The sequence below is a fragment of the Cervus canadensis genome, chromosome 1, assembly GCF_019320065.1.
Source record: "Cervus canadensis isolate Bull #8, Minnesota chromosome 1, ASM1932006v1, whole genome shotgun sequence".
Lineage (NCBI taxonomy): Eukaryota > Metazoa > Chordata > Mammalia > Artiodactyla > Cervidae > Cervus > Cervus canadensis.
The window spans coordinates 69,169,247-69,187,727 of record NC_057386.1 but is presented as its reverse complement, the minus strand read 5'-3'; the positions used below and the strand labels follow the sequence as shown (position 1 = coordinate 69,187,727).

At 44.1% G+C, this 18,481-nt stretch overlaps 1 protein-coding gene across 2 annotated transcripts in view; it reads left to right on the top strand.

Annotated features, from left to right (window-relative positions):
- Positions 1-18,481, top strand: part of ARHGAP10 (Rho GTPase activating protein 10) — a 358,134-nt gene that overhangs the window by 239,297 nt on the left and 100,356 nt on the right. For both annotated transcript variants that reach the window (XM_043484882.1, XM_043484888.1), the window contains exons 17-18: positions 5,463-5,568; positions 6,957-7,116. In XM_043484882.1, coding sequence (XP_043340817.1) covers positions 5,463-5,568; positions 6,957-7,116 — 266 coding nt within the window. The remainder of the gene's footprint in view (positions 1-5,462; positions 5,569-6,956; positions 7,117-18,481) is intronic.

The window sequence follows — 18,481 nt, the reverse complement described above, 5'->3', positions numbered from 1 at the left end:
CATCGTGGGTGAGGGTTGCTGCATTTGACCTTTCTGTAAATGGAATCATGCAGGATATACTAACGTGCCTGGCTTTCTTCAGTTCATCTAATGAGATGTATTCCTGTGGAGGGAATCAGTACATCATTTACTCTCTGCTCCATTGTGTGAATATGCCATCATCCACCTGTTCTAGTCTTGATGCATACTTGAGTTGCTTCCATTTTGGACTATTATCCAAAGTGCTGTTGCCAAGAACCTTCCCCTGTGTGTCCTTTAGTGAATGGTCCTATGGCATTTTGGGGTCATGGGAATATGTGTTCAGCATCAGGGGATTTTGCCTAACCATCCTCCAAATTGGTTGTACCATTTAATTATTCCCACCTAGTTAATGCACGACAGTTCCAACTGCTTCATGTCCTTGTCAAAGCTTATTATTCACCTAAAGCCATCCTGATAGGTGTATAGGAGTTTTTATTGTGGTTTTTATTTCTATTTTCCTGATAACTAATGAGGTTTAGTGCTTTTTCCATACATGTATGGGTCATTTAGGGCTTCCCTGGTGGCTCAGAGGTTAAAGCATCTGCCTGAAATGTGGGAGACCCTGGTTCGATCCCTGAGTTGGGAAGATCCTCTGGAGAAGGAAATGGCAACCCACTCCAGTACTCTTGCCTGGAGAATCCCATGGAGGGAGGAGCCTGGTAGGCTACAGTCCATGGGGTCGCAAAGAGTCGGACACAACTGAGCGACTTCACTTTCACTTATGGGTCATTTAACTGTCCTCTTTCATATATTTTTGCTCTATATTTTCCCATTTTTCTTTTGGATCGTCTCTCTCTTCTGATTGTAGGAGTTCTATGTAGTCTGATTGCATTCTTTCTTAACTATATGTAATTCAGATTTTTAGTAATTTTTTTTTTTTTTGTACTGAATTTTTACTTTATCTGTTTTCTAAAATTTTGGCAGAACAGACTTTTTTTTTTACAGTGATAAGAAGGTGAAACTATTATTTTGAAAAAACATATTCCCTAAGTCAAACAAAGAAAGACAAATACTGCATGATCTCACTTATTTGTGAACTTAAAAACAAACAAAGAAAAAACCTTCAAGTTCATAGACACTGAGATCAGATGCGTAGTTGACAGAGGTGGGAGGCAATGGGGTGGGCAAAATGGGTGAAGAGGATAAAAGGTACAGACTTCCAATTGTAAGATAAATGAGTCATGAGGATGTAATGTACAGCTTGATGACTATAGGTGATAACACTGTATTGTATGTTTGAAAGTTGTAAGAGAGTAGATCTTAAAAGTTCTCATCACGAGGAAGAAATTTGTAACTATATGTGGTGACAGATGTTAACTTGTTATGGTGGTCATTTTTCATTTTGCAGTGTATCCAAATATTGAATTCTGATGTTGTACACCTGAAACTAATATAATGTTACATGCCAATTATTAAAAAGTTAAAAAAATTACCAAATTCCCTTTCTTAATCGGCTTTGCTTTTCTTTTCCCTTCTTTGTCCTTTCTTCCATCACCCCCCTACCCCTGCCTTTTTTTCCTTTTTGGCTGAGCCTTTTGGCATACGGCACTTCTCCAACCATGGATCAATCTGATCAATCTCATGCCCCCTGCAGTGGAAAGGCAAGGTCTTAACCACTGGACCATCAGGGAAATCCTCTCCTAGTTTGAAGAGTTGGTTGAATCCCCACCCTCCCTGTCCCCTTCAGCACCTCACTCTTTAACCTCCTACTTTTGTTAGGTAGATTTTGCCATATCTGGGACTCCTCCTTTGTGTTTCGATGACCTAGTCTCTCCTTAACTCCCGACGGTACGATGGTACGAGCTACCCAGTCTTCGCAGATTTCTTCTCTTGAGACTGTCTGATGACCCTGCACCTCCCTGGTCTTCTCGTCTCTTACTCCTGCTATGTTTTACTTGGCTCCCTGTCGGCCTCTCCCCTGTTCGTCTTTGGGGCTCTTTCCCCACTGTGTCCTTTGTTGGCCTCTGGAGTGGTTGGGCAGCGTTGGCCACGTGCCAGAGGTCACACCCTTTGCAGAGTGTGGCTAGTCTTCAGCTCTCCAGCATCTTCCCCTTTACAGATACCTGTTAGAGTGCCAGCCCTTGAATGTCACTTTCTCCATCACCCGCCATTGTCTTCCTCCTCAAACATGCTTTGCCTCCTGGGTTCCTGTCTGTCCGTAGAACTGACTGTACCACCAGATAACCCAGCTGAGAAACGTCATCATCTCTGCCTCTTCCTTGGACCCACAGCTGAGCCCCGGCTAGATCCTGTGAATTCTGTCTCTTCTGTAATAGCTCTCACATTAGAGGAACACAGACCGCAACAGGAACACAAATGACATAAGCAGTGTTTGCTAAGAGTTTGAGTGCCTCTCTATGCCAGCCACTGGGGCTCAGCGCTTGACATTGGTCACCTCACTGAATCTCACAGTGGCCTTCTGAGATAGTGCTGTTCACTTCATTTTGCAGGTGAGGAAACTGAGGCCTCGGGAGCTTAGGTAACTTGCTTAAGGACACTTTGCTGTCAGTTGGGAGCAGTGAATCTACTGTCTGACTGCAGACTACACTTCTTTGCTCTATTTTCTCATTTGTAGTTCAACCCCTTTCCAGACTTCCCTGGTGGTTCAGATTGTAAAGAATCTGCCTCTGATGTGGGGGACCCAGGTTCAACCCTTAGGTCAGGAAGATCCCCTGGAGAAGGAAATGGCAACCCACTCCAGTATTCTTGCCTGGAGAATCCCATGGACAGAGGAGCCTGGTGGGTTACAGTCCATGGGGTCACAAAGAGCTGGACACAGCTGAGTGACTAACACAACCGCTTTCCCCATCTGCCTGCCCCTTCCTGCTTCACTGCCTCCTGCCCACATAGCATTTCCCTCTTAATCTGTTCTTTTCCCCATTCAAATTCATCCTCCAAAAATTTCAGGTGTATCTTCCGCTCTGCTCATATTCTTTCTTGCTTTACTTTCAGTGACTGATTTAGAAGCCATCAGTAAAGACGGTTCTCTTTTAAAGAATTTTTATTAGAGTGTAGTTTATTCACAGTGATGTGTTAGTTGCCTGTATACAGCAAAGTGAATCAGTTACACACACACACACACACACACACATACACACACACACACACACGTGTATATATATGTGTGTGCTCTTCATTAGGTTCTCACCCATATGGGCCGTTACACAGTATTGAGTAGAGTTCCCTGTGCTACAGAGTAGGTTCTTATTAGTTAACTGGTTTGTGTATAGTGTGTCTATGTCAATCCCAGTCTCCAATTTATCCTCCCCCTGTTACCCTTGATAACTACACATTTGTTTTCTACATCTGTCACTCAATTGTTGTTTTGTAAATAAGTTCATTTGTACCGCTTTTAAAAAAGATTCTGCATATAAGCAATACGTGATATTTGTCTGACTTCACTCAGGGTGACGATCTCTAGGCCCGTCCGTGGCACTGCAGATGGCATTGTTTTGCTCTTCTGGATGAGTAATATTGGTCTTTACAGACCAAAGTTTAGTTCCGACCACCTTTCTATCAGTTTGAGCTGCCCTCTGTGAGTAGGCTGTGCGCCTTCTCACACTGTCTGCCGAATCCAGAATGTGCGCCTCACCTCTCGGTTCCGCCTGTCCCTGAAACCTTTCCTGTTTTTCAAGCCCCTGCTTCAGTGCTCTCCCTTATGTGAAGCCTTCCTGAGCCTCCCTGCCAGCTCTCTGTGAACTTCCACAGCAGTTTGCGACCTTCCTTCCTGAGGTGGTAAACTGACCAGCTCATTCTCATCAGTCACTTCTTTGACACCTCTGAAAACTCAAGCATAATTTTCAATATCAAGCATTCTTTTTTGATGGGTTCCATTAATTTTCCATCAACACAATAAAAGGAGTTTGGGCATATTGTTCATAAGAGCCATGGATGATAAGACCAAGGTCTAAGGGATTAAGGGGCTATATTTGTTCCCTTAAGCTGCTATGACAAAGAACCGCAAACCGAATGGCTTAAAACAGGAAAAGTTTATTCTTCTTACAGTTCAAGAGGTGAGGTCTCAAATCAAGCTGTCAGCAGGGCTTGCTCCCTTGGAAGACTCCAGGGTAGGGTCCTTCCTTGCCTCCTCCACCTTCTGACGTTTCCTGGCAATTCTTGGTGACCCTTGGCTTGTAGCTTCATCACTCCATTGACACATGATAGTCTCTCCTGTGTCTGCCTTCATGGTGGTCATCTTCCCCCTCTGCCTTTGTTACATCAGTCATATTGGATTTGGGCCTTCCCTGGTGGCTCAGCTGGTAAAGAACCTGCCTGCTAATGCAGGAGACACAAGAGACCTGGGTTCAATCCTGGGTTGGGAAGATCCCTTGGAGAAGGAGATGGCAACCTGCTCCAGTATTCTTGCCTGGAAAATTCCATGGACAGAGGAGCCTGGTGGGCAGTACGGCATTTCTCCACTGTTGTCTCATCTTAACTAATGACATCTTCAGTGACCTGTTCTAAATAAGCACTGTGTCAGGCTCATCTTGTGATCCTAATGTTTTGACATCTGGGGCCTGAGTGACCCTGGGGAGACTGTCTTTTCCAGGGCTAACCAATTCCTAGAGATATTTAACCTGAGCACCCTTTCCATGTGTGAACTAACCAATCCAGAGCCCTCGTTCCCTCCCTGACCCCATCTTTCAGGTTCTAACATTCCAGGCCAACATTCTCCTGCCTTAGTCACCCCAGGGCCAGGCACCAATAGTCAGGAACAGTCTTTATATCCCTGAGCCTGTTGAAATATTTACACCAACAAATCCTAAGCCTGCTTACCCTGCCTTGCCTTTTCTTCAGAAAGATAGCACAGTAAAGCATCTTGCCCTCATTCTTCACCTCCTGACCTGGCGCTTCACCGCGTGGCCCTGCCTGCCATGCCATTCCTCTTATTTCTAGGGATCTGTGAGGATCAGCTTCTTCCTTCAGGACAGTTTTCATGTCTGTGTGTCTTACCACACCTGATGAAAACAAGATGGTGCATTTGAAAACATTCACATTCTGTGATACCGGGAGTTAGAATTTCAGCATATCATTTTTGGGGGTATAATTTAATGCATAAATGTAAAGAAACCACTTGGTGAGATTTTATTTGCATTCCGTTGTGGGGTGGTGACCCATGACTGGAGTCAACAGGTAAGTGAGGGGCGGACTTGAGGTGCAGCGTGCCAGAGGGAGAAGCCGTGGTCCCTTTCTGTTTTAAATACCAGCAGAGGGAAAGGCATTATTTGCCACTGCACTGAAATTACTTCATAGGGGAGGCATCGAAGATTCATAATAGGGAGAAAGATGGATTTTCTTTTCCTTTGAATGGTGGCAAAATATGTGTAAATTCTGTGCTTAAAGATTTAATGGATGAGCTGTTGCAATTGTTTGTTTTCAGGACTATATTTCATTCTGAATTCTCTGCTAACTTTTTTTTTTTCTTGTTTTTTTTTTTAAAGAAAGCGGCAGCCCGGAATCTCGTGTTAATGCTATCCATTTCTTGGTACACAAACTGCCAGAAAAAAATAAAGAAATGTTGGATATTTTGGTGAAACACTTAACTAAGTAAGCCTCTCTTTCTTCCTAACTTGTTTTATTTTGCTTTGGGTGCCGTGTGGTGGTGTTGGGTCTGTAACACTTTGAACTGGGGCTGCGGACACAATACCAGGGACCACGCCTGCAAGAGCGGGCTGGACGCTTGCCTCGCTGTGTGTGTTTTGGACAAGACTGATGAAATGTGATGCTTTCATGAAGTCGTATAATTATTTGCTTAACTTCCCTGCCAGCAACTCAGGGTTTGATTAGAAGTAAGAAAAGAGAATCTTAAACATTTCCCTATACACTGATTCTGGCCATGTGATTATAAGCCTGTTAGCAAATTTAACTTGGTTTCACACCTACCTAATTCTGAGTCTGCATGGATATATCCTTGGAGTTTGTTTAATCCAGTAATAGGTAGTTATTTCATTCAATCCATTCCATTTTTTTTTCACTCCTTCTTTACAAAGTAAGCAAAATCTAATAATTCAGTAGGGAAATTAGCTCTTTCTTCATATGTAAATGACTCCTAGGTCACTATAATTGTAGAATTTTAGAGGTGAGAGGAAGCTGAGGAACACTGTGTTTTATAACCTGTATTTCACATACACGCAAAAGAAACTGGAGGTGAGAAAATATTGTGTGGTTCCAGGGCTCCTACTGCGGTAGAGCCATTCATTCATTTGGCCTGCCAGTATTTTCTGAGTGCCTTCTAAGGTGTTAGTTGAACACATAGTTGAACAAGATAAAGTCCCTGTCTTTGTGAAGTACCTTCTTTCTAAGAGGGAAAAGATAATGAACAAACTGCAAATAAAAATCATGTCAGGTGGTAAGTGGTAAAAAGGCTAAGTAAGAGTGAGGGATAAAGAATATGTATTGGGTCTGGGACTATAAAGAGTTGTGATGGAGGGTCTTTTCAAGGCTAAGACCTTTGAGTTGAGGCTTGAATTAGGTGGCAGGGCTGCTGAGAACAGTTGCCCAGGTTGTTCGCTGCATAATGGAGTATGGGTGTTCTGACCAAGCTCTGTGCTCGTGATGATGCTTCTTACAAAGGTGCCAGGTGGGCTGGGAGTCTTTGGAAACAGGTGTGTAATGACCAGGGGAAAGAGGGGATGTTCTCGGTAGAAAGGAAGAAACAGTAAATGAAGGCCTTCAGGGACACAAGCTTAGCACAGACATAGAATTATAAGAAAGATGCTGTGGTTAAACAGAGCATCAAAGGCAAGGAAGGATGTGGGAAGCTAGGCAGGGTCCCCACATGTGGTGCCTCGCCACGTGTGACTATTACAGGGGCAGACACTGAGGACAGTTGAGTCTGACTTCTTCTCTGTAGGGAAAGACAGAGTTGCAGACATCCCACAGTTACTGCCCCTTCTTTTAACCAGAGACCTTTCTACCCCCTTTCATCTTATTAGTGTTTCAAATCACTCCAAGCAGAACCTCATGACCGTGGCAAATTTAGGAGTGGTGTTTGGACCAACTCTCATGAGGCCACAGGAAGAAACTGTTGCTGCCATCATGGATTTGAAGTTTCAGAACATTGTTGTGGAAATTTTAATTGAAAACCATGAAAAGGTAAAAGTGCCTTTTTCCCCTTTCCTTAGGGTAATTCCTATTGGGGGCTTATTTCCATGTGAGGTACACCTGTCCTCTTAGTTTTTTATGTAATAATTTTATTCTCATGATGGTAAGCCTGGTTCTGAGAAGTCCTCCTGGAGTTTGTGTCTTTGGCAGAGTTCCATAAATCTGAAGCTTACCTAGTTTTCTGTTATTCCACTGGTTTAAGGAAGCAACATTTAATCCAGATGCCAATGAGTATCGGCCGTGTTGTAGACCATGTTTTGCTGCCTTTGTTCCTCTCCTTGGATTCCTCACTCAGATTCCTTTTCCTGTAACTCAGGGAAAACATGTGTTGTCAGTCTGTTCCACCCTCGTCCCCAGAAAAACACACACAACTCCCCCCTCTCCTCACAGCTATGCTAAAAATTTCAGGAGATCCACATGCATTCTTGAACCTGGGGTCTCCAGGTTGAGAATCTCTGGCTTAAAATGAATACTCTCTTAGGTAACATATCCTATTGTTTGTTTCTCTGTGTTCAGAGGAATACATGAGTTTTCAAAATAAATGAACTCTTTCAAGATCTTCTAGGATTTTTTCCTCCTCTTCTGTTCATATAGAGCAGGACCTGGCCAGTAACTTTCCTCATTCGTCTTTTTTTTTTTTTTTTAATAACTTTTATTGAGGTATAATTGCCTTACAGTGTTGTGTTATTTTCTGCTCCACAGCATAATGAATCAGCTGGGCGTGTACATACATCCCCTCTTTTCTGCTTTTCTTCCCCGTTTGGGTCACCACAGAGCACTGTGTAGAGTTGTCTGAACTATGCAGTAGGTTCTCATTAGCTACGTATTTTATACATAGTGTCAGTAGTGTGTATATGTCGGTCCCAGTCTGCCAATTCCTCCCATCCCTCTTCCTCACTTGGTATCCATAAGTTTGTCCTCTCCATCTGTGTCTCTATGTTTGCTTTGCAAATAAATTCATCTATACCATTTTTCTACATTCTACATATATGTGTCAATATACACTTGTTGTTTCTCTTTCTGACTTATTCACTCTCTATGACAGACTCTAGGCCCACCCATGTCTCTACAAACGATCCAACTTTGTTCCTTTTTATGGCTGAGTAATATTCCATTGTGCATCTTCTTTATCCGTTCCTCTGTTGATAGACACTTAGGTTGCTTCCACGTCTTGACTATTGTAAACAGTGCAGCAGTGAACATTAGGGTGCATAGGTGTTTTTTGAGTTACGGTTTTCTCACTTCTAAGACAGGGAATTGGAAAACTGTTAAGATGATTGGTCAACAACTTTAATTGCTTACTCAATTTTCTAAAAAATTGAGATTGCGTTATATGGTTAGCATGTATACAGGTGCTGGGAGGCGAAGACAAACATTACAGCCCCTGATGGGAAGTGAGTCACCATCTGGGGGGGTTGGAGTCGTGTTTTGGGAACTGTATCCCACAGCTCATGTCCCTGACATCCTGTGCACTGTACTTACTTTTCTCATTGTTACCCATTTCTCGCTTCTAGATCTCTGAGGACAGAGATCTTTTTGCATATTTAGAATAAATCCTGGTACTCCTTAGGCACTCTGTTAATAATTATTTGGTGAATTAATGGATTCAGTAAAATATATGGAGGTCAATGAAGTGGGAAGGAGACAGAGCTGTAGTCCTTTTGAGCGAGGCATGGCAAGGATGTTCCTTGGATTCTTGTTGTGTCTTCTGCTGGCTGGAGGAATTCTAGCTTACGCGAACATCACTTCCCACTGAAAAGTGAGGCTTGAAACCTAGTTAGACATTCACTTTACGAGGTGGCAAAAGCAGCTTGCTTATGGGTGTCAGACATTGGTGGGGTTTTTTTTGGTTTTGTTTTTCGGCAGCTAGTGGTGCATTTATGTCTCCTTTTATGGTCCCATCAAACAGTCATTAAACCTCGTTAGCATGTACAGTGAGCTATCCAGTAAGACAGCTTCATGGCACAATGGCTACTATTCGTTTTGTGGAAAAGAAATAATTAGACTCTAAGCTTTGAGAAAATGTTTAGGAGCACAGCTATCATTCGGTTAAATCCCAACTAGAGAACTTTTATTCAATTTATTTGTGAAAATACTGACTCTGGGTCTTGCTCTCGGATAAAATGCTCACCCCACCTAATGCCACAGCTTCCCATGTTCTCTTATTTGGCGCGGGCGAGATAAGTGCCTGATTCCGTTCTTCTGGGAAGTAGTGAGGGCTGCTTTCACCCTGTTAACAAATCTTACAGGAACTTCCAAGCGGCATTGTCGAGCCGATTACAATAGTTACTGCAGATGGGACTGGCCCTGTGCTCGGAGATGGAGCCTTATAGAATTAAGTGGAGGGGTTCTGGTCTGCCCTCTCCCCCTTTCTGTGGCCAAGCTGGGCAGTGCTGTGAATGCACAACTGATATTGACTCAAGTCCTGAGGTCTCCGACCAAGAGGAGATGAGATCCTGAGTTTCAGATTGTTCCCTGAATGTGTGGGCTCACGTTTGGGGCACCCTCAGGGTTGCTTGGGGTGGGGTGGTTCGGTTCAGTTCAGTTCAGTCGCTCAGTCATGTCCACCTCTTTGTGACCCCATGAACCGCAGCACGCCAGGCCTCCCTGTCCATCACCAACTCCCGGAGTCCACCTAAACCCATGTCCATTGAGTCGGTGATGCCATCCAACCATCTCATCCTCTGTCGTCCCCTTCTCCCGCCCTCAATCTTTCCCAGCATCAGGGTCTTTTCAAATTACTCAACTCTTTGCATCAGGTGGCCAAAGTATTGGAGTTTCAGCTTCAACATCAGTCCTTCCAATGAACACCCAGGACTAATCTTTAGGATGGACTGGTTGGATCTCCTTGCAGTCCAAGGGCAGTTAGCTTGGATTAATGAACATTTTTGAGAACTTAATTTCTCCATTCTCTCTTTTTTTTCCCCCTTCAATTTCATCTTTGTGCAGTTTTTTTAAAAAAAAAATTTGTTTTAACGTGGACCATTTTTTAAAAAGTCTGTATTAAATTTGTTAAGATACTCTGTTTTATGTTTTGTTTTTTGGGCCCTGAAGCATGTCGGATCTTAGTTCCCTCACCAGGGATTGAACTGCAGCCCCTCCATGGAAAGTACGGAGTCCTAACCACTGGACCACCCCAGAAGTCCCATCCTTGCCCACTTTCACTCTCACTCCCAGCCTTTTGTTTCTGTTTGTTTGGGCTTCACGTAAGAGTCTGTGCTTGGCTGTGCCGAAGAGTATTTCTGCTGACAAGGGTGGCTTTGTAGAAACACTTCCTGTGGACATCTGGCCCCACCTGAGCCATACGTTTCCTTGACAACTGATCTCTGTACACCACCTAGAGAGGCTGATGTTTGTCTTCAATGTGGTGAAAGAGGGATATATTGATAGTTCCCTTTAATGTTTGAGAGCAAAGAGAAAAATGAGAAAGGATAGGAAACGTGAGAAAGAATAGTCTCATGAGGAAGGAAAAAAATTATAATTCAAAAAAGAGGAGAAACTAGCTGTGAAATGAAACAGCCAAAATGACAATAGAAGGAAAATGTTTTCTTTTCCTTAGTTACTTATTTTTCTTCCCTAGGAATGTGAAATATTTTACCTCTGACTAGGAAAGTTGCTAAGTCAGAAAAGGAAACTTTCAACATATAATTAAAGCAAGAGAGCTCCAGATTAATTTTGGAGTTGGAAAAGGACCCCTGGTTAATCTTTGGAGATCACATTTTATCCAAGGCTCTTTGCTGTTTTCATAAAATCCATATGTACTTTATAGGAAACTTAATCCATATGTTTTGGCTTCATTTCCACTCAATACATTAAGATGTTGTTTTTAAAGAAGTGTTCATAGGCCAAAAATATTATCAAGGTCCTTTTTCCTTTGCAAAGCAGAAAATTGCATTTCCCAGGTGGAAAGGGTACTGTGAAATTCCCAGGGATTTTCAAATAGGAGTTGCACCTTAGAATGTGTGAGTTTTGCATTTGTTTTGTTCTTAAAGTATACAGTTGTTCCCTTGGTATCTGTGGGGAGTTGGTTCCATGATCCCCTGCAGATCCCCAAATCCACAGATTTTCTAGTCCCTTATATAAAATGGTGTCCTATTTGCACATATCCTATACGCATTTTGCTGTATTCTTTACATCATCTCTAGATTACTTGTGTTGATAATACCTAATACAATGTAAATGCTGTGTAAGTAGTTGCCAGTGTGGGGAAAATGCAAGTTTTGCTTTTTGAAACTTTCTGAAATTTTTTTCTGAATAGTTTTGATCTGCTGTGGGCTGAATCTGCTAATGGGGAACCCATGGAGGGCCAACTAGTTGAGGATTAATTCAGTATATCTGTCACGAGTGCCTGCTCTGCGTCAGACACAGTGTGAGATTTGAGAGACGGGAAGACAGTCCTGTAGGGAAAGGAAGAAATGGCGTGGTGAAGGGTAAGTGTGCTCAGACAGAAGAGAGGAAGCTGCCGGGAGTTTATGAACAGAGTTTATGTCCAGCTGCGGGGAACCTGGAAGGCTTCCTGAATAGGTGACTTGAATAGGTTGTAGCATGGAGTTTAAACAGGTGGAGGTGTTTTAAGGGGACATTTCAGGTATGAGGCATCGTGTAATCAGAGAAGCAAAGAGTCGGTTTGTGTTCTGGGAATGCGCCTCTTGTTGGAACGTGGGCAAGTGGCACGAGATGAGATTGGAAAGAGATTCAGGCCAGGTGTGGGGAGGTTGAGACTGCCACCACAGGACTCGGGGTTTAATTTCGGAGGTACCAGGGCCTCTCATCGTTCTGAAGTGAACTTCTTAATCTGGCAGTAAGGTTTGCCATGAAAGCAGAAGAGTGAAGGGCCAGATGAGAGGTCTCATGGAACGCTGGTGAGAATGGGGCATTTCCGGGGGAGAGCATCAGCTTGTGAGGTGGAGGAGACGGAATCCAGGTGCCGGATTCATGGGGCACCTCAGAGGAGGGGGTTATAAATGACGCTGGGTACTCCATCCCAGGAGAATATTAGTGTTATTAATGAAAGAAGGGAAAAATGTGTTTGGGGCAGGAGTAAGGTTGAGTTAAGTTTATAACGTGTGGGATTTTAGTGGTTGTCTGGATATCTAGCAAGACCAGCCCAGCATTGGAAAAGACCCTGATTCTGGGAAAGACTGAAGGCAGGAGGAGAAGGGGGCAGCAGAGGATGAGATGGTTGAATGGCGTCACTGACTCAATGGACATGAGTTTGAGCAAGCTCATGAAGGACAGGGAAGCTTGGCCTGCTGCAGTCCATTGGGTTGCAAAGAGTCAGATACGAGTTAGCGACTGAACAACAACAAAGCCCAGCAGACAGTTGGAGATGGGAGGCTCAACCTGGGGAGAGAATTTAGTGGAAGAAGGTATATTTTTAATACATGGTATAAAGACATGAGATGGATATGGGAAAAATTTATTGGTGTGTCTGTTATATGGAGTGTCTCATGACCTGTGTGTATAATCCCCATTGTGTGTCTGTGTGTGTGTGTATGTATATATAATAGAATATATATGTACAGAATTCCTATTACTTATCTTATCCCTTTATGCATATGAGAAAAACTGAAAGGTCCAAGATCCCTTGCTCATGTCTACATAGCTAGTAAGTGGCAATGCTTGGGTTTGTGGTAAAGATTGTCCAACCCTACAGCGTTTGGTTTTCACCTCTAGGAGGAGGGAGGAACAATACCTTTGAGAAACATGATATCTTACTCTTTGTGCTGAAAGCGGAGCCAGAAGCCCAGACAAGTTCAGTGTCAGGGTGCTTGAGGGGCATTGTCGGTGATGCCAGTTGCTCTCAGGAGACAGACAGGTTTGAGGGCTAATAGAAGACATGTTTTCTCCAAGAGTAAGATGGCTGTTGAGAGCAGCTTATAAGGCCGTGAGTGCCTGAGTGTTCAGGAGTGGGTAATAAGTCTGGGTCTACTTCCGGTTTTTCCCGTGTCACAGGAGAACTCCTGCCTTGTATGTGGTTTGGTCATCATTCTCATACCTGATCTTCTGTTAGCTCACAGCTGGGGTGGGGATGATCCTCAGAGGAGCTTAGTTAAACTAAGTGTCAAGAACCCTCTTGAGCTATAGGGTCTGTCTCAGTTGAGCATGTTCTGTTATTTTATACATTTTCAATGTCATAAAAGAAATTTATGTTTATAATGTGACTCCCTCCATGCCTCTGCCCTGATCTGTTCCCCCAGGCCCCTGAACATTCAGAAGAGCTTTTAAGGATCATAAAAAAAAAAAAGCAAAAATCCTATATCACAGTGGTTTTCTTTTACTGTCTGCATCATTTTATGTTCTTATTGAAAGTGGCAATTTATGTCAAGTGAGGTATGTGAAGTTACGCTCAAGAAAATCACATCACGAAGTATGTGTCATACTGTAGTTGTAATCTAAGTTATATTTATCTTGTTAACGATTTTAGTCGGATTTTCAGTGTGATGGGTTTGCTCTCAAGGTCATTGATTCTGAGGACAGTGGGTGATGAGGTTTTTTCCTGGTTTTAGCTTGGGTACAGTACAATTTCTGGGGACCACAAGGTGCTGAGAAACAGTCACATTTTGTTTACATAAATCTTTTCCTCTATGAGGATTCCTGTAACTTTGCTAAAAGAAGCATTTCTGCCTTTGAAATAGGCCCAGTATGAGTCTTTGTCATTTTTTTCTTTTTGATTGTGCTGTATGGCATGTGAGATCTTAGTTCCCTGATCACGGATTGAACCTGGATCCCGGCAGTGAAAGCGTGGAGTCCCAACTACTGGATCAACAGGAAAATCCCTGTGTCTTTTTTCTTGGTGAGAAAACAGAAGCTGTTGGAGATGGTCGCGCCTTGTGGTAAAGGCTGATGTCATGTTCCTGTTCATGAGTTTCTTCAGTAGACCTTGTTTATCCTTCTTTTTTTGTGACATGGGTTGCAAAGTTCTTGACTAGCCTGTATCCCCGTCACAGGAACTTCAGAGATGGCTTGCGGTAAAGAATTCGCTTGCCAGTGCAGGAGATGCAGGTTCGATCCCTGAGTCGGGAAGATCCCCTTGAGAAAGGGAATGGCAACCCACTCCAGCATTCTTGCCTGGAGAATCCCATGGACAGAGGAGCCTGGAGGGCTACAGTCCATGGGTTGCAAAGAGTTGGACGGGACTGAGTGACAGAACATGCTTGCTGTTTGTCACAGAGCGTTTAGTAGGAATGAGGGTGAGAAGGGCGTACATGTTTCCCCTCAGGCGTGCAGCGTGATCCCCAGGTGTTACATTATACCACGTGGAGAAGAGTATCCAGCGGGGGTGGGGGCGGGGTTGATTCACTCCTGCTAACCTTGGGATGGACTGTCTGACCTTGCATCCAGTGGACTTTCCCAAAGCTAGAAGAGTCTCGCTGTTCCCAGAGACAGACTGGTGGGATGGATGGTGGGATGGATTCCCTGTTTGGGCCCTACCTGCAGGCCAGTAGCAGCCATGTGAGTTCTGTTTAGGGTACAGGGCAGCCCGTTTCTCCATTCCTGTGGATACAGAAACCACACACCAGCTTGGCCGTCTCCTGATCTCTTGTCATCCTTTAATGCCAGTGAGGCCCAAGTGAGCAGCATGCAAACCATTTTTCACTGAGTATGAGGCACCTTCCAGTCTTAGCACATGCTTATTGTTTAATGGGGAAAAGAAAGATTCTTTTTCAAAAAGGACCCAACCTAAAATGCATCTTGATTTAGCTTTGCTGGCATTGGGTTGCTAGGCAGCACCAGTTTTCATGTGAGAGAAAACGAAATGTCTGAAACCCCAGCAACAACAATAAGTTTCTGAAAGTTGAGTCTGCCTGAGTTGTGATCACTCAGCGTAGAGGTCAAACCCTGTGGCAAGACTATTTTGAGAACTTTTCAAAGGTTTTTTTTTTTTTTTAAATTTCCAGTTTTCATAAATGCTGACCTCCTTGCCATAGCCATGATAACATACTTTACTGTTGGATTTTTTTTTTTTTCTGTCAACAGGGCAATGCATTTTCTGGAGTGTTTAGAAAGAAGCTTTATTATTCTTTTTAATTGGAGGATAATTGCTTTACAATATTGTGTTGGTTTCTGCATATAAATGAGTATTCAAGAGAAAAAAGTGTTAGTTGCTCAGTCGTGTCTGACCCTTTGCAACCCCATGGACTGTAGCCCACCAGGCTCCTCTGTCCATGGGATTTTCCAGGCAAGAATAATGGAGCGGGTAGCCATTTCCTCCTCCAGGGGATCTTCCCAACCCAGTGATTGAACCCGGGTATCCTCCATTTCAGGCAGATTCTTTACCATCTGAGCCACCATATATATATATAATGTCTTCCTTCTTGAAAACCGCCCCCCCCCCCCCCCCGCACTAGGTCATCGCAGGGCACTGAGCTGAGCTGCCTGTACTTACAGCAGCTTCCCACCAGCTGTCCGTCTTGCACATGGTTGTGTATATCTGTCAATGTTACTTTCTATATTTGTCCTACCCTCTCCTTCCCCACTGTGTCCGCAAGCCTGTTCTCTATGTCTGCGTCTCTATTTCTTCCCTGTAAATAGGTTCATCAGTACTGTTTTTCTAGATTCCATATATGTGCATGGATAGATGACATTTATTTTTCTCTTTTTGAAGAAAGGAGCCTTAAAAGCACAGGAAACTTTCTTTTTCCTTCTTTTAAGGTGAGTTGGAAAATAATAATGACATTGTCTTCTGTTCCTTTCATTTGGCTCCAGCATGAGACGTCTCTGCTGTGTTGTAACTGTGTAGATGGTAGGTGGTCTTTCCCCAGGGGACTGTCGAGTGACTTGATGTGAGGAAATTTGGGAGATAGGGTCCTTTCCTTCTGGTGCATTTTTGTGTCCAGTAGAGACGAGGCGCTGGGACTGTCTCAGGAGGATGGAAGAGCTGCAGCAGAGAAAAGGGAGATGGGGGAGATGATTCTCTCTTTTCTAAGAAAGCATGCCCAGTACAAGTGAGTGGGACTTGTCAGAAGATGAGTTTTTAATTTAGTAGAAGGAAGAACTCCGTAGTTTTTTGAGATTTACTTATTGATCTTTTTTGGCTGTGCTGAGTCTTCCTCATCATGGGTTTTCTCTGGTTGCGGTGAGCGGGGGCTGCCCTTCGTTGTGATGTGCTCACTGTGGTGGCTTCTCTTGTGGAAGCACGGGCCCTAGGGTGCGAGAGCTTGGTAGTTGAGGCACGTGGGCTTAGCTGCTCCTCAGCATGTGGGATCTTCCTGGACCAGGGATTGAATTCATGTGCCCCAGAGTGCCAGGCAGATTCTTAACCCCTGGGCCACCAGGGAAGCCCCATAATATTTGTAATATTGAGACTGTGTTCCTGGTAGAGATGGGTCTGAGGAATTGAAGAAAAGCTGGCAGACGGCTAAAGTCTGGCCCAATCTGGAAGTCTTGGCCAGAGACTCTGGAGACGCAGAGCTGCAAAGACAGGTCCTCAGAGTTTGTCTCAGTGCTTGGAGCTTGGCACTCAGTCAGTATTGAAATAATTAAAAATAGCAAGGAGTATTCTGATCCTTTTGTTCATCTCCCTTTTATGTTGTTTATATTCCCAGCATCTCCAGAGGTCTTGAAAAGGAAGATAAGGATCCAAGAGCTGGGTTTGTGTGGGAGGGCGCTGGAGAAACCACCATCAGTGCCTTTCCTTAGGGGGCAGCAGAGTGTGGGATGTTTACTGGTTTTTGCATGGACAAATCTCCCCCCACCCTCCTTTAAATTTTCTTTGTAAAATCAAGAAACCATCTTTCAGAGCTGGCTCTTCCGTATCTCTCAAACTCAAGTTTGGTTTGGTTGAGAAGTCATGTCTGATTCTTTGCGGCCCCATGAACTGTAACCTGCCAAGTTCCTCTGTCCATGGGATTTTCCAGGCCAGAATACTGGAGCGGGTTGCTGTTTCCTTCTCAAGGGGATCTTCCGGACCCAGGGATTGAACCTGGATCTCCTGCATTGCAGGTGGATTCTTTACCAGCTGAGCCATCAGTGAAACCCCAAGCTAAATGGAGAACAGTAATAATTCCAGTAGCCAGTATTAACAGAGGGGTGATGATGTGCTGGTACCAGGCTCTGCTCCTGACATGACATTTTATTGCAGTAGTCTGCAGACAGGATCACAGAATGCAGAAGAGTGGGCTTGAACACAAAATTCCTTGTGTTGGAATCTCAGCTCCACCAGGGTGTGTGACTTTGGGGCCTCGGGGCCCCCCACTGACCCTCATCGTCAATTTTCTCATCTGTGAAAAAAGAAAAGCTAAAGTATCTATCCAGTCAAGACCTACGCGAGGATGTTGGGGGCTATTTTACAGATGAAGAAAACGAGGCTCAGTAACTTGCTCAAGTGGCCGAGCTGGGGTTTGAATACAGTTTTTCTACCTATGAAGTCTGCTCCTAACATCTGTGCTGTAGCTGTCTGATGAAGTGTGCATAACTCTGTACATGTCATGTCAAACAGCTGTAGTGATTTATTTGTATTTTTGAACAGACTTTGTATTTTTTAGAACAGTTTTAGGTTTATAAAAAAATTGAGAGGAAGGTACAAAGATTTCCCATACCTGTCCCTCCTGCACCCCATCCCCACATATACACAGCCTTCCTGACGCACGCGCAGCTTCCCCCGTCATCAACACCCGCCACCTGAGGGGTCCATCTGTCAGAACTGAGGAACCCACCTGGACATGTCATTAGCACCAGAGTTTATTCAGGGTTCACACGTAGTGTTCCTTCTTCAGTCAGTTCAGTCGCTCAATCGTGTCCAACTCTTTGTGACCCCATGGACTGCAGCATGCCAGGCCCCCCGTCCATCACCAACTCCCGGAGATTGCTCAAACTTACGTCCATTGAGTCGGTGATACCATCCAACCATCTCATCCTCTGCTGTCCCCTTCTCCTCCCGCCTTCAATCTTTCCCAGCATCAGGGTCTTTTCCAATGAGTCTTCTTCACATCAGGTGGCCAAAGTAGTGGAGCTTCAGCTTCAGCATCAGTGCTTTCAGTGAATACTCAGAACTATACCTTCTTGGGTTTGGCCACACACATTACGAGCTTTATTCATCATAATCATCGGCATGTTTGCATGGTCCTGAATATCCTGTGCTTGGCCTGTTCATCCCTTCCGTCCCCTCCACCCCCCGCCCCCAGCCCAGCCATCACTGATCTTTTTATTGTCTTCACAGTGTTGCCTTTTTCAGAATGTCATGTAGTTATACAGTATGAGCCTTTGCAGACTGGTTTCTTTCACTTAGTACTGTGTGTTTAAGGTTCCCCCAAGTCTCTTCATGGCTTGGTAGCTCATTTCTTTTCAGTGCTGACTTGTCTGTAGTTTGAGAGAACCAGGACGCTCGTTCTGTAAATGACTCTTACAAGCAGTG